The sequence below is a fragment of the Rhinatrema bivittatum genome, chromosome 2, assembly GCF_901001135.1.
Source record: "Rhinatrema bivittatum chromosome 2, aRhiBiv1.1, whole genome shotgun sequence".
NCBI lineage: Eukaryota > Metazoa > Chordata > Amphibia > Gymnophiona > Rhinatrematidae > Rhinatrema > Rhinatrema bivittatum.
The window spans coordinates 211,281,093-211,297,386 of NC_042616.1; the positions used below are offsets into that span (position 1 = coordinate 211,281,093).

The window sequence follows — 16,294 nt, forward strand, 5'->3', positions numbered from 1 at the left end:
CTGCCTGGGAGAAGATGTTTGTATAGGAAACCCTGGCACACCTCTGAAGGAGTTAACCACTGACAGATCCCTATCCATTGTTTCTGAGTACCTGAACCTGGTGCCCAACCAAAGACCCTGGTGTGTATCCACCTGTCCAAATTCTGACTGATTGGCCTAAGTGCTATGTGACCTATAACAAGGGTTATGACATTCTTTTTACTTTAAATGGGTTCTCATATTACTTCTAGTACTATATATCAAGGAACCAATGTTATACAGAGCAATAAGAAAAGTATAAATATTTAAGCATCTCAATGTACAAAATTGCTATCAATTCAAGCATTAATATAGTCAGTGTAGCGAAATAACTGAATATAGTTCTTTTCTCAAGCATTAGAGTACAGTAGAATAATTACAAATGAAAAGAAAATCATTAAAGAAAATATTTGTAATAGTTTTTTTGTTGCAGGATTGTTGGTGATGATGATGGAGGGAAACTTTTTACCCCAGAGGAATATGAGGAATACAAAAAAAAGGTTTTACCAATGCGGTTACAAAATAGACTGTATGTTAGCTGGAGATCTCCCACTAACATTGATTGTAAGCTTGTGGGTCCTGAGACGCCATGCTTTTGTATTCATAGGTAAGATTTCTTTTGTTAAGCTTGTTGTGCAATTGAAACAAGTACAGAATGTTGATTTAACGCCATGCTAGGATACTGAACTTTTTTGGACATGTTTACTTTAGGCATGTTTATTTTTAGTTATTTATCTGAATTTGATTATACACTTTACAGAGCAAACCATCAAGGTGAGGAACAAACAAATCAGTGCAAAGCATTTATCTTGTGTTGGCTGAAATTTGGGAGGAAAGTCTCGTACTGAGATGACAAAACTCCTGCCAAATTTCAGCCAAATTCATTTGTGGAGAGGCCTCCAATAGATGTGCCGGAAGAGGGGGGGGGCTATTGGTAATTGGCAAGAATGGGTGGGAAATGGAGCACAAAATAAGACTATGAAAATTTGCTTCCTTGTGCAACACTAAGTCGGTAACTTTCAAATGGGCGTGCAGGCACACTTATACACAGGTGTGTTGACGTGTTCTCGGAGATGTGGCAATTTTATAACATGCGTGCACGTACGCACGCATGTTATAAAATAGCCTAAGTGTATGTATGTGTACACCTAATTTTAAGGTTGTGTGTGCCCAGCAGTGTAAGTCAGGTTTGACCCACACAAGTGAGGTCATTTTATGCCAAGCACATGCCCACACCATGACCAGTTTCACCAATTTATCCACCAGTTCACCCAGTCTAAAGCTTAATCCTCCAACCCCCCCTGGTTCTTTAGCCTGCACTCCCCGCAGTTTCCCCCGACCCCTTAAACCCCTCACAGATATCTGAAAATGCTTTTTTTTTTTTTTAGTATCAAACGGTTTTTATTATTATGAACATAACCAAAATGTAGAACCAAAAAGTAGGTCTGGAGAGGTGGTACACTGTCCTCTACACAGACCAGGCAAGAACAACAGCTCCACAGTAATCTACAACTCCCCATCCCCCCCCCCCCAACCCCCCCCCCCCCCCCATGAAAGATAAATGTCCAAAGTCAGTGTCCATGCACGCAGCTTCCTTCGAGACGTCCAGAGGCCAAGATGTATCTTCTAGAGGTGGATTCCACTACAACCTCAGCAATCGTTGATAACCAAACTTCGTGACCGGGAAGACAGTGATTGCAAATAAGGGTCCCAAATCAGTAAGAATCTCCGGCGGGAGCGTGGGTCCACTCGGGAGCCCAATTCCTCCATGCGTAACAAGGGGGGACCCGGATCCCGCCAGTACAATAAAATAACCTTCTTCCCCACCAAGCAAGCTTTGTGTATGAAATATCGGGGACCCTGCTTCAAGGAAATGCGTGGGAAATGGCCAAAAAGGAACAGTAGTGGCGTTATAGGCAGATTAACCCCCAAAAGGTCCATTAAATATGATGCAACCCGTCCCCAAAAGCGGCGGACTTTAGGACAAGCCCAGAAAGAGTGGGAGAGATGCCCTATTGCTCCATGACATTTACTACAAATTGCACTCTGGACCAACCCGGCGCGATGAGCCAATTGGGTAGAGATATAAGCCCTTCGCAGAAACTTATAATGCATTTCTCTATAATACATATTAATAGTAATGAGGTTAATTCGCCCAAAGCTTGCTTTTAATATGGGGATTGTAAGAGCAAATATCCCATCTTTATTCCAACGTTCAAGCAGTAATACATAGGGCTCCATTCTCGTGACACCTTGTAAAATCTTGTAATATTGGGATACCTTGGGAGCCCTCTGGACGTTAAACCGCAACACCCTATCTAAGGAGGTAAGGACCTCCACTGGGCCAGGGTCCATCGGTAAGGACTGAAAATAATGCTTAAGTTGGAGGTACGGGAAAACATGAGAGACATTCAACCCAAACCTTGAGCGCAGGTCAGGAAAGGAGAGCAACTGACCATCATCATTGATAACCTGCCCTATGCGAGTAAGGTCCTGTGCTCGCCAGTCTTGAAACCCCTTGGTCTGGGAGCCTGGAAGGAAAGCACCATTCCCCTGAATAGGTAGCAGGGGCACACACAATCGAGGCGTCCGTAGCAGCTGTGTGACTAGCCGCCACGTAGCTCGAATCGGGGTGACAACGGAAGAATGAAGCAGCACAAAAGGGAGTTCCCGGGCAGGAGCTTGAACAACATAAGAAAGAGCAAAAGGCACCACCAAGGCCGACTCCGCAGTTATGTGAATAAAGGAAGATTGATGTAACATCCAATCCCTTAAAATACGGAGATTGCATGCCAGATTATAGAGTCGCAAGTCAGGAACTCCCAATCCCCCCGCTCCCCAGCGCTCTCGAAGGTCCACCAATGAAATACGCGCCTTGCCTCCCCTCCATAAAAAAACCCTTAAGGCTTTGTCAAGGGATCTAAGATCTTGACGACTAAGCAAAAGAGGCAGATTTTGCAAAAGGAAGAGCCATTTTGGCAAAAGCACCATCTTAAACAAATTAAGACGGCCACAGAGGGAGAGAGGCAAGGCATGCCAAGTGCGAAGTCTATCCAGGGTCACCTGAAGCAAAGGCTTAACATTTGCCACGTAAAGGTCAGTCAGAGGGGAGGTAATGATCACCCCCAAATAGCGGAGGGAACCAGCAGCCCATTTTAATGGAAAATCACCCTGCCAGCTTTCTCTAAGGGTATCCGGAAAGGCTAAAGCCTCTGACTTAGTAGGATTAAGGCGAAGTCCCGCAAAACTGCCAAATTCCGCAAAAAGCTGCATTAATGGAGGTAAAGAGCGCTGGGGCCTAGATAAAAAGAGCATCACATCATCAGCAAATGCAACATATTTAAAAATTTCATGGTGCATGCGTATACCCCGTATCTGCCCTATGTCGAGAATTGACAGTAATAAAGGCTCTAACTGTAGCAGAAAAAGCAAAGGTGACAGGGGGCACCCTTGTCTGGTGCCTCGGGTTATAGAAAACACCTCTGAATGAGCATTATTAGCTACAATAACCGCAGTGGGCTCATGATATAATAAGCGAAGGGCATCTAGGAACCAGCCATCAAAGCCCAACTCCCGCAGAATGTAGAAGAGGTAGCCCCATTCTACACGATCAAAAGCCTTGTCTGCATCAAAATTGACCAAAAGATATTGCTCTTCCATCATCTGACTCATCTCCATGGCCGCCAGGACCTTTCTGATAGCAGTTAACGCATAACGCTTCCTTACAAAGCCCACCTGATTTTCCCCAATCAAGGAGGGAAGTACCTCCGCCAAGCGGTCAGCCAGGATTTTGGCCAATAGCTTCTGGTCAACATTGAGAAGCGAGATAGGCCTGTAAGAAGTCACGGAAGTAGCATCCTTCCCCGGCTTGGCTATAAGTGTAATGTGGGCCTGATTGACATGATGAGGATATTGCCCCTGAGCGACCAAGGTGGTAAATGTCTGAGCCAGGACGGGGCTAACCTGATCCACTAGGCTACGATAAAACTCAGCAGTGAACCCATCCGGTCCTGGCGCTTTAAATCGCTTGGACTGCTGGATGGCCTTATGGATTTCTTCCTGTTCCAGGGGCAAATTTAGCTTCTCCTGTTGTGCCACTGTTAGAGCCGGTAAATCCAGCTTTGCACAAAATTGAGTACAGACATCAGGTTTCCAAGCTCCCTTAGTGTAAAGGCGAGAGAAGAAGGTCTGAAACTGCGCGAGAATGGCCGTAGCATCCGTATGCATAACTCCTGTTTCTGAACGGATTACAGGGATGTGCTTGGAGGAGCGAGACGCCTTCACTAAATTATGGAGCATCCTGCCCGACTTATTACTGTAGCGATGCATCCGATATTGATAATAGAGCAGACTTTTCTTTTCTCTTTGATGAAGTAAAGTGTTAATTTTCCCTTGTAATACCCGATGGGCCTCCCTGTCCTCTGGGATACTAGTACGAGCTAGACGCCGTTTAAGCTTCTGTAACTGGGCACTTAAAGTGAGGAGACTCGCATCTAGGGCTTTCCGTCGACGGGCTACAAAGGAGATAATATCTCCTCGTATCACTGCCTTAGTGGCATACCAAAAAAGCACAGGGTCAGATTTATGTTCCTCATTAAGAGTCGCGTAATCCTGCCATCGCGAGCGTAGATATTCCTGGAAAGGAATATCATCAGCCAAAAAATATGGATATCGCCACTGCCGTGGAGTAGGAGCGTAAGGGGAGACCTGCACATCCATCCAGATTGGAGCATGATCGGAAATAAGAATATCGCCAATACATGCATCATTAACCTTTGTAAAATGTTTATCACTAATAAAGAAATAATCCAAACGCGACCACGTCGCGTGGGCCCGAGATACGTGTGTGAAGTCTCTCTCACTTGGGTGTAAGAGGCGCCACGCATCAAGGAGATGCATCGACTGCTCAAGCTGCGTCAAACTGGCGCTGACAACCCGATCCCGTGGGCTACTATTGGATTTATCTAAATGCAAATCACGGATCGCATTAAAATCCCCTCCCAGGATAACAAAATCATCAAGATAGGGCAGCAGCTGACCCTGCAGGGCCCGCAGGTATCCTACCGTGTCATTATTTGGAGCATAGGCGTTACAAAGTATGATTGAAACATTGAAAAGTTTAACAACTAGAATCAGGTAGCGACCCCGTGGATCCTTCAATTCCCGGATTATGGTGAAGGGCACATGTTTACCAAAAAGTATAGCTACCCCTGCGGATTTGGATGAGGCCGAGGCATAATACACATCCCCCACCCAACCTCTGCGGAGCTTGGCATGCTCAACATCTGTCAAGTGAGTCTCCTGGAGAAATGCCACGTCCACCTGTTTTTTCTTAAGATGATTCAATATTTTTGACCTCTTAATAGGCGAATTTATGCCACAGACATTCCAGGATATGAACCTTAATCCACTAACTGACATGACCTAAAAAGAGGATAAACAGTACAACAGGTAAGCATAGGTCAGAAACAGGAAGGTTCTCCCAGCTAAAACCTCCCTGTAAAAGCAATCCCAATAGAGGACAAGAATTGACTCCCCGAACTACGTGCATGGTACCCCCCCCGAATCTGAAATGAATTCCCCCCCCTCCCCTACCCTGCCCCCCTTCCCCCCCCCTGTGCCCGAAACCTCCCCACCCCAACATGCATACAGTAGAAGAAGTCACCACCATGCATACAAACACCCCCCCCCCCCCTACCCGACGCATTCCAGCCTCATCCACTCCATGTATGCTGAACATGGACCCTGGGAGGTCCGCACATGGACATTCGCATAGGCTTAGTGTCAGATAGAATAACCGAAAAACTGTATAGGAGTCCAAGACGGGGAACCGCTGCAACAAAGTCCTGGGCACAGATAAAAAAAAAAAAACTCAGCCCAGTCCCGCGCTGACACCAGCTGTAGGGAAAGAAAGAAACTCCCAAAAAAGAAGGGAAAACTCCAAATGCTGCCAGTTAGGGCTCCAAACTGCGATGGCTAGCCACTCCGCTGCTCTCAATCTGGGTCCTCACTTGCACGAGGGGAACTCTGATGACTTCTGGAGGCCACTGTACGCACGAACTCCTGCGCCTCCATGAGCTCCGTGAACCACCGGACTCCCTCTCGGGTAACCACCCGTAGCCTAGCCGGATATATCAAAGTGGCACGGTATCCCAAGTTAATAAGCTGAGTGCATACCGGGGCTAGAACGCGGCGCTTCGCAGACAGGGCGGTCGAAAAATCCTGAAACACCATGATCTTTTTATTGTCATACATCAGTGTTTTACCTGCCCGAGTCGCCTGCAAAATTTCCCCTTTGTGCACAAAATTAAAAATCTTGGCGATTATGATGCGCGGTCTGGGATCCGACTCCTTCCTTTGGCCCAGCCGGTGTGCCCTCTCAACACGCAGGGGCCCGTGCGCCATGGTAAGGCCCAATTCCTTGGTGAGCCAGCCCTCCAAAAATGTCACAAGCTCTCGATCAGGTATAGACTCCGGGAGGCCCAGGAAACGCAAATTTGAGCGGCGAGACCGGTTTTCCAGGTCTTCCAGACGGTCTGCCTGCTTCGCCACCACCAGTTTTAAGGCCGTCACCTCCGCCTCCACGTTTTGCGCGCCGTCTTGAAGATCGGAGACTCGCTGCTCCAACGTCGAAAAACGGGCCTCGCAGCTCGCAAACGCCGCAGCTAGCTCGGTGAGTTTAGTGGAAATACCCTTCAGCTCCGGACCTAGTAATTCTGATATTGCGGCCTTGATTTCAGTGATCGCCGCTTTGGTAGGTGGGGGCGGGGTGGCCGGCGCCATGTTGCTCTGCACCTCGGAGCCGCGCGGCTTGTCCTTCTCCTTATCTTTTTGTTTCAAACGGGCCGCCATGGCGCTCCTCTGATTCGGCGTGAGATCACAGGTTCCCCAAGGTCCTGGATTGGATTTAAGCCAAAATAGCCGTGGATGAGGCTGGATGCAGGAGGGTCGGCGCTGCGAGGGAAAAAATCACGGCTTTCCCCTGCACTGCATCACGTGACCTCCTGAAAATGCTTTTATTAAGATTTACACTTCCTCCATAGCAGAAGTAAAGTTATACGGCACTGGACCTGAGTGTGTGCTCAGGCACATAGGTACTTGCGTGCACATCTCTTGGCTGTGCCCCAGAACGCCCATTCCTCATCCACACCTCGCCCACTTTCTGCCCCTTTTTTGTTCAATGTGAGATATTCACGTGTCGGGACTTGTGCGCACATGTGAATGGCTTTTGAAATTGGGTGGGTATACCCATGTCCTACATGCTCGCACATCTCCCAATTTTTGGCATGTTCCTGGCTTTTAAAATTCACCTTTAAGTATATAATGTTGCGCTCCTACTCGCAGGCCTAGCCGCGAGCAGGCGCTTACCTTCGCAGCAGGAGCTGCCGCAACCCGACTCTTCACCGCGGCAGGAGCCGCGAACTTTAGCTCCTTCTTTGTGGCAGGCGCCGCCAATGTCACTGCTGCTCCGTGGCACGGAGGGGCCTTCATCCCTGGTCTCGCCACAGCAGGGAGCTGCCCTCAGCTGCCTTCCTGCGATCGGATGCCACCTCCAGCGTCAGGTCCTGTCCTGCTGCCCAGCTCACCTCCTGCTCTCCTCAGTGGCAGGATGCCGCTGTCCAGGGTCCTGCCCACGAGGCCGCGCCTCTCAGTGGGATTTAAAGGGCCAGTGCAGGTGTGGCCCTCCTCAGACTCCTCCCTGAGTGTTTCCTGCAGAGCCCTACAAAAGGGCTCCTCGTTCATTCACTCCTCACCTTGGCAAGGAGGTAGTCCTCCTGGAAGCTTCTCCTCTTTGCACTTCTCTGCGTTCTGCTCCTGCCCAGCATCTTTGTTCATGATCATCTCCTGATGTCCGATTCCTGATGTCCAAGTCTTGATGTTCCAGGACATGAGCAATCCGTGCCTCTGGAGGTTCCTTGATTTTAAAGCCCATGTTCCGGATTCCGAGTTCCATGTTTTAATTCAGAGACTGTTCCTGTTCGACGCCAGAGGATCCAAGGGGTATACTTCGTTCCTGGCCTGTGTTGTGTCCAGACCTTGCCCGCTCCTCTCGTGGTCCTCGACCAGCCATTTGGCTGTGTAGGGCGTGTGGAGGACAGTGTGGTCTGCGTCCAACCTATGGGCTGTGTAGGGCACCTGAGGGACCTTTCTCGCTACGTCTTGTCTTCTCATCTTCAGTTCCAGTCTTTCCCAGATGAGGATCCGTCACACCACAAGGGCACACCCCACTCGTTCCGCAATGGGGAGCACCCCCTAGCGCTTCCTCCTTCGGATCCAGAACATATACATCTCTACTGTGTTTTTTCTGGTCAAATGAAGAACAATATGAAAAGGTTCATGCAAAAGTCCGGTATCCTGAAAATTCCATAAATGACATATCAACATTTTTCCCATTGATAGCAGGGCTGAATTAGCCATGCTGTCATGGGAGCTGTCTATCAGGGCCCAGGAGGCGGAGCTTCTAAGTAGAGTTCAGAGTGTTGCGGACACGCCTTGTAGCTGCGTATTCCGTGGTGAATGCATGCGGGAAAGCCCTGGGGAAGGGCGTAGAGGTGTGAACGCTTGCTCCTGTGTGAATGTGAGCCCCTGGTCCACAAGATAACTCAGAGAGGAGCCCTAAGATACCTCGAGGATAGGAGAGAAAATGCGAGCTTGGACACAGTTCAAACTCTTGAAGAATGAAACCGGAACAGGGGACTCCTGGACTGGAGAGTTAAGAGTCAGAGTTCATAGAAAAAGGATTCCTGGGACTTGGACTAGATGAGGACTCCTGGATATGAATGAAGGAGAGGTGTACTCTTGAAGACGAAGACAAGAGACGAGACTCTTGGAGACGATGAAGAGACGAGACTCTTGAAGTTAGGGAGTGCTATCCCTCAAGGTGCCCTACACAGCCAGAGGGCTGGTCACAGACCACCTTGTCTGCTGCGTGCCCTACACAACCCGGAGGTTGGTCGCGGACCACACTAGGAGCGGGAGGAGCACAAGATGGAGAGGAGTCAGGCAGCACTCGACAAAGATCCAACAGAGGGATTCTAATCTATCAAGCATAGACTGATTGGAGAGTCCGGGGAGCATCAAGATCTGCTGACATGTTCTCCTGGATAATGCAGTATAGAGAAGAGAAAGGTATGCAGAGGGCAGTACCTCAGAGAAGCCATCTTGACATCAGGAAACTTGGACATCTGAATCGAGGGAACGCCTCTAGACGCTTGAAGCTTCTGACATCTGAAAAGATGAACGACAGCAGGAATGGGCCTCTGCTTGGGGTAGGATCTGGAAGTCTTAGATGCCGCCACCACCCACGTCGTCTCCGGGCCGCACATGCACCACCGGGCCCTCCTTTGGTGGGAACCTCGGGTGCATCTCTGATGAAGTCATCGAATCAAGGTACATAAGCTCCACCTTCGTCCTCAGCTAGCCGACTTGGCAACAAGTTCTGTAGGTCTCTACTAGCTCCTTGCTCCATGTTCCTGTGGCTACGCTATTGGACTCCTTTGGACTTTGGACTCTGTCGGGTACCCGCTCCTTGGGGGCCAGTGGGCGCTCTCTCGGGGACCTTTCCCGCTCCTCGGGCTGGCCCTGCGCTTCCTAAAGTCCTACTCTGCAAGCTCCCCATTCCTCAGGGCTGCCCCTTGGAACACCTTTACCACTCAGGAGTTTACTCTAGTGCTTCCCCGCTCCTTGGGGTTGTGCCTAAGTGCTGTGTTGGACTGATAGCACTTCCCCGCTCCTCGGGGCTGCGTCCTCATACTATACAAGAGACTCTCAGCACTGTCCCACTCCTCGGGGCAGTGCTCTCCTGCTACACTGCGACTGTCCGCGCCTCCTTGCTCCTCGGGGTCGCGCTTTCGTGCTACTAAGACTGCCTGCACTTCCCCGCTCCTCGGGGCTGTGCTTCTGTATCATACAGTGACTGTCTGTGCTCCCCGCTCCTTGGGTTTCAAAATACATCATCTTCAGAGACCTGAGTCGGACTTCCTTGCTCCACAGGTTGGCCTACGTCACTACAGCTGTACCTCCCTTGCGCCGCAGCTCCGCCCCTTGGGGGTGTCTGTCCGCTATACTCCTGCACAACAGTCTCAAGCCTTCCCACTGTGCGGCCTGCCTGGTGCCTTCCCCCTTGGGGGTCTCAGTCCAGGTATTCAGCCTGCTTTTCTAATGGGGAATTCCTCCTGACTCCTCGGGACTTCTCCACAGCCTCACCTAGAGCTCCCCACCATGCCTGACCTCGCCTCCCGACAGTGTGGGTCTGTGGGGCTCCTCCCCACAGGTGGTGACAACTCACACCTTGGGCCAAGGGTCCACATACCTACAAACCTTAACATGGATGACTTAACTGGCTAAGTCTGGTCAAGTCAAAGAGCTGTCCTAAAGTTAGCCAGCTAACTAATTAATATTACCAGCTATATTCAATAGCTGCACTGTTGAATATGCCTCCAAACTTAGCCGGATAAGTTTATATGGCTGTTTGCTATCCAGAGTGGGTCTGAATATAGATCTCCTGGTTATTTCAGTAAGCGTTTAAAGATTTAATCATGGAAACCTAAATCCATATTCTGTAGCAAGATATGATACCCTGATTAATACACTTCCTGAAGGTGTTATTGTACTGTTACATTTTTATGTTCTTTTATGTTTGTTGCATTTTAATGATATTTTAATGTATGTTTTAATGGTAATCTGCCTTGATCTATACTTAGGTGCCTCTCTTCTCCTTTTGAAGGGTCAGCCAGGTGTGGCCCTCTCCTAGCTCCTCCCCGGGCGTTGGCCTCTTCAGCCCTACAAAAGGGCCCACCGTTCATTCCAGCATTGCCTTCGCAGGGACTGGAACACTCCTGGGATCCTTCTGTCCTTCGCTCCAGGCGTTGTCCCTGTTCCAGCACTTCTTCAAGGTCCTGTGTTTCCTGTTCTTCGTTGGAGCTCCATGTCTCGTCCAGATGTCTGTGATCCAGTTCCTGTTGTCCATGTTCCAGTCCAGATGTCCGCCTGCTGTTTCTGATGTCTGTGATCCAGTCCTGAGGTCTGTCTCCTGATCCTGTAATCCGTGATCCAGTCCAGACGTCCGCCTGCTGTTCCTGATGTCCGTGATCCAGTCCAGTTGTTCTGAACCCCTGGTTCCTTGTTGCCACCCTTCCTGGCGTGCCATGTCGTGGTCCGCGACCAGCCCCATGGGCAGGCTGTGTAGGGCGCTTCGTGGTGCAATGCCTCCCCCACTTCTGCAACATACGCCTCCTGGAGACTTCTGCTTCTGTCCTTGTCCCTGGTCTACGGAGTCCCTTGTGCTTGCTCCGTCCATGCCAAAGACTCTGCCAGAACCTGTGCCATCCCAGCGTGGTCCATGACCAGCCACTGGTGGCTGTGTAGGGCACGCCCCAGTGCAGGCTTCTACAGCTTCTGAGATATGTTCCTTTCATTACTCCACATCTTGTCTAGAGGCTACTTCAAGTCCAACTTGGTTCGCGACCAGTCCCGCGGGTGGACTGTGTAGGGCGCACTGCGTCGTATTCTAAACCCAGTACTTTGCTTCAGTCTCCTGAATGCCTTAAACCTAGCTTGAGTCTTCTGAATACCTTGAACCTAGCTTGACTCTTCTGAATACCTAGTACCTCATTCCTGAGTCCTCGCCTGTGCTCCCAAGTACCTCGTTCTTGAGTCCTCATCTGTGCACCCAAGTACTTTGTTCCTGAGTCTTCGTCTGAATCTCCATGTTCCGGTCTTTGCTGCCCTGGCCTCCATCCGGCCTGCTGCTTCTTGCCGTACCCTGCGGCAGGTCCGAAAGAGCTTGGAATGGTCAGAGGACTGTTCATAAGACCACCATTGCGTTGCTGGTCTTCCCGAAGCATGCAGATCCGGAGGAGGGTCAGCATCTTCAGATGTCTGTCTTAGTCCAGCCTCGCTCCTGTCCAGCCCATGCTCGGGCATGCCTCGCCTGCCACGGCACCTCTTCGGAGTTCCTCTGGGGTCGAGCCGTGGTCGAAGAACACACAAACCCCTGGAAAATGGAACCGCTCTCCTAGTGCTTCCTAACAATTTGGATGTGTGGAGTGTTCTATTTTGGAATTAAGGTCATGAATGGTTTTAGGGGATCAGATTATCTTTGTCTTCCATGTGGGGTCACTTAAGAGGGACATGGCTAGGAAAAATTTATTAGCGTGCAATTTGAAGAAGTCATAAGTGCAGACTATGTAGTTAGAGGACTACCATTCCCAATCAAGATGCAAGCAGTTTTTGAGTCAAGCTTTGATTAGGGTCAGCACTGAAGAGTTACAAAGTGGTAATATGATCTTCCTTGCATTCTTTTACAATATTTTATTTTCTCGATGTTTAAACCAGGGAGGAAGCATTTTTTGATTGGGAGGTCTCTTGAGAATAGCTTTGGCAGTGTCCCATTTACTCAAGGTATAGCTTGGGTACATCCCATGTGATTGGATTAATCTGGATGGATGAAAAGGAAGGAAGAATTAGTTCTTATCTGATCATTTCCTTTCCTTGAGTCCAGCTAGACCAGTCCAGAACCACCGCCGTCATTATTTTAAACCCTGGGTATCCAAGCAAGTATCCAGTAAAAGAGAAAGAAAATAACCTCACCTCCTGAGATAAGTTTTCTTGCTTTTCCATGTCGGGGCACATCATTGTTATGAAATGAGGTTTTTCCCGTTGAAAACTTAAAGATGGAATGAGCTACATAAAATTAATACTGATAGCCATCAGTCAACACAGATCGGAGTTAAATGTGATTCTGAAGTGAACGATTCATTGCAACAGCAAAGCAAATCAGAATTGAATCGTTTCCCATCATTATTCAGCATTATTTTCTGAGAGAGTTGGTTTTTGAAAAATTAACGACATATAAAACCGCCTGACTCCTTGAACACTTTTCTAAAAATTCTTTGATAGAACATTTTAATTAAAACAAGGGATAAAGACCTGTGATTGCACCTATTGGCTAATAAATTTCTGTGCCATCAGATTTGCGCCAATGCTGAGGTCTTCCCTTCATTCAAATTTAATAACTTTTTATTAAAAAACAAAACTATTAAAAAGTATTTGATTAATAAAGTGCATATTTTTAAATAAACTCATTGCATTTCTCCCATTAATTCTATTCTAACAACTAGCTAATTTTTTCTAAGCATTTGGACACTAGTTGTTCCCCGATTTTTTTTGTGTCGCTGTATTCCTGAGGTGCCTACACTCGTTAGAGGGGATCCCCGGCATACCCCGCTCTGCGGGTCATTACCGTACCTTCTCACCTGTGGCCTCGCTCTGGGATTCCCCATTGCTCAGGACTGTGCTATTACATCTCCAGCTGTGTGGACATTACTTTTTTCTTCCTTCATAATAAAGTCTCTACTTCTAGCTGTGTCCTATGCCTCTGAGACTACGCCTGCTGATGGTGAGGCTCACAGGGCTCCTCCCTGTGGGTGGAGACACCTCTCATCTCAGCCCAGGGTTCACATTCTTACAAAAAACATAACAGATGTTTTATTGGTATGTTCATTTGTTATTCTCCCTTGAAAACCTCCTGGTTTGGGGGGGGGGGGGGAAAGTTTGTTTTATTATGTTCTTAGCTTGTTACAGGATATGGCAGGCTGAGGGCAGCATGGGAGCCATACTAAGGTGATATTAGCAAGCTTATTAGTCTCTGCCTCCATCTGCTGGTTAGTGGACATAATCCATGCATTTGGGTTGGTCTGGCTGGACTCAAGGAAAGGAAGTGATCAGGTAAGAACTAACTTCTCCTTATCTTTCATTTTGCATAAATAACCTTTGTATAAACTTTCATATATGCATGATTTTTATTTTTTCAGATATAAGCAACATAAAACTGATTTTGAAGAAATCCCAAAGGAGCGTCCGATTTGTTTACCTTGTAGAGTGAGCAACTGTCAGTGCAAGTCATATTATTATGTCCCTAAAAATGGAACACAGCCCATTCGCTGCAGATGCAAGCACTTCTCCGATGAGCACAGCGAAGCACCTGGATATCCATGCAAAAAGTGTAATTCATTTATGATACATTAATATTGATTTTCACTGTTTCTTAAAAATATATAAATTTATTAACCAAACCTTTAAAAGATATTTTGAAGGATCTGAAAATACATTAGCTTACTAATGCGAGAGAGATGCTAGGTAAGGAGTCTCTCTGATAAGTTACTTAAAATCTTTAGGATATCAATGTGTAACTACTTAGTTTACTAGTTCTAAAAGTAGTTGTGGTATGTAGTCCTTAGCAGAGGTTTGTCACTGCAATAATTGGGTTAGATGGGAGGAGAGAGAGGCTTAAAAATGGGAAAAATCCTTGAATAGTTGTGAATTAAGATACAAGGCACCATACCCCCAGTAGGTCCTGGTTTTGATTGAGCTGGAAGCCCAAGAATAGCAGGTGGAAATGACCAGAATAAAAAATAAACAAAAACAAAACAGAAACTAGTGCAGGGTATCATCCTAAATTTCTTTTGCACTTCCACCTTAATCAGTCAATTGTTATTCCAACATTTTCCTTTCAACCTAATAACTTCATTCATTATAATGCAAAAGAACTGTTGCTCTCATTAAGTAACTGAATCTGTCTGGCATAGACTAAATCTCTTAGAAGGTTTGTTCATTTTTGTTTCTTTTTGTCAGGCCATTCTGGCTGATTATAGGGTAGCTTCCAAGACAGGAACAGTGCAGGACTCAGGAAAAGGGCTGGCCAAGCGTCAGAGTCTTCTAACTGTACTGGCTACCTCTCTCTCGGGTTGAGCCCTCAGGTTCTGGTAGCTGCAAGACTTATCTGGAAGTGCACTGAAGAACAGGGTTGGAGGAGGTCACCCACTAAGGCAGCAAAGCTGCAGAGAAACAAGGAACAGAAGGATGCCCACAAATGAACACAGACAGACAAGACAAAGGCGTGCACCATAAACAAGACGCAAGACAGGACAGACAGAGCAAACAAAACAGGAATCTACAACACAGGGCAAAATGGACAAGGAACTAAACAGAAGGCCATTATACTGGGGCCATACTAAGATCAAAAGACAAAGCAAACATAAAAGCAACAAAGCTAAAGCAAAGGACTGCAGCAAGGCAGAGCTAAATGACCACAACATGGAATGCAGGAGTCTCTAGAAGAGGCAGGGATTAAGAGGTGAGGCATGCTTAAAAAGGCATGGCAGTGCTAAGTCATTGAGTCTTCAAGTCATAAGCCTGTACATCTCAGATTGTGGCCTGCTAAAGACCCCTGCAGGCAGGAGGGCCACAATACAGCCAGGGTCCTCACACTTTTGATATCAGACGTAGAATTCCCATGTGAAAATGTACAAATTATAATGGGCTAACAGATCGCATATCTTTTGGTTACATTCTTGTGAAACTAATTTTGAGGTGGCATGCTAGAGTCCATGCTGTTTGACCTTTAGTGACATAGATGGCAACCAAAGGTCAATTTCCTTAGAAGACATTACCCTTGGACAAGTGTAAGGTGATGCATATAGAGAAAAATAACCCTTGCTATACTTACATGATGTTAGGTTCTGTTGCATCGGAGGTGGACCCTTGGGCCGAGGTGGGGTTGACGCAACCCGTAGGCGAGAACCTACGGGTCCCCACCGTCAGCAGGTGGAGTGGGCTGATAGGCAGGAACCACTGGAGCTTCACCTATACCAGCCCTTGTTCCCCACGGGTTGAGCCTTTGGGTGCCGGGGCTGGCAGGACTTAGGTGGGCCTCGAGGTTGGATAGCAAGAGAGGTTGGTTCAGCCCAGAGAAAGCAGGCGATGGATGGTGTGGTCCTACTCTGGACTGGGTCAGGTACTGGAACTCGGGCGCCAAAGGAACAGAGGTTGACTGGGGGCGTTCGAGCAAAGGTAGGCCGAAGCCTATTAAGTCCACGTCCAGGGAATAGGCTTGGAGAGGCGTCAAATGACAGGCTTGGATCAGGACTGGCAGCAATGCGATGGTGAGATCGCGGAGAAGTCAATAGCTTTAGTCAATCGAAGCAATGGTCAGGGTCTGGAGATAGGCCATATGGGAATTGTGAGAAAACTCCGCCCAGGATAAAAGTTTGAACCAATTGACTTAGCGGTCATTGATGTAAGTGCGCAGGAAGACCTTCAGGGAGTGATTCATTTGCTCGGCTTATCCGTTAGCTTGGGGATGATAGGCAGTTGTTAAACTGATATTAATACCGAATTTTCGGCAAAGGGCGCACCAATATCTAGCAACAAACTGGGGACCTCTGTCTGAAACAATGTCCTTTTAAAAGTCTGCCTGACTATTAAAGTGTCCTCC

General features: G+C 47.8%; 1 protein-coding gene across 2 annotated transcripts in view; it reads left to right on the forward strand.

The window, feature by feature from the left end:
* The window catches only part of FAM221A (family with sequence similarity 221 member A), a 129,865-nt gene that overhangs the window by 43,858 nt on the left and 69,713 nt on the right, over positions 1-16,294 (forward strand). Inside the window, exons 2-4 of one of the 2 annotated variants that reach the window (XM_029589099.1) lie at positions 15-120; positions 452-625; positions 13,833-14,023. In XM_029589099.1, the coding sequence (XP_029444959.1) occupies positions 15-120; positions 452-625; positions 13,833-14,023 (471 nt within the window). The remainder of the gene's footprint in view (positions 1-14; positions 121-451; positions 626-13,832; positions 14,024-16,294) is intronic. The other variant, XM_029589100.1, reaches the window with a different exon arrangement.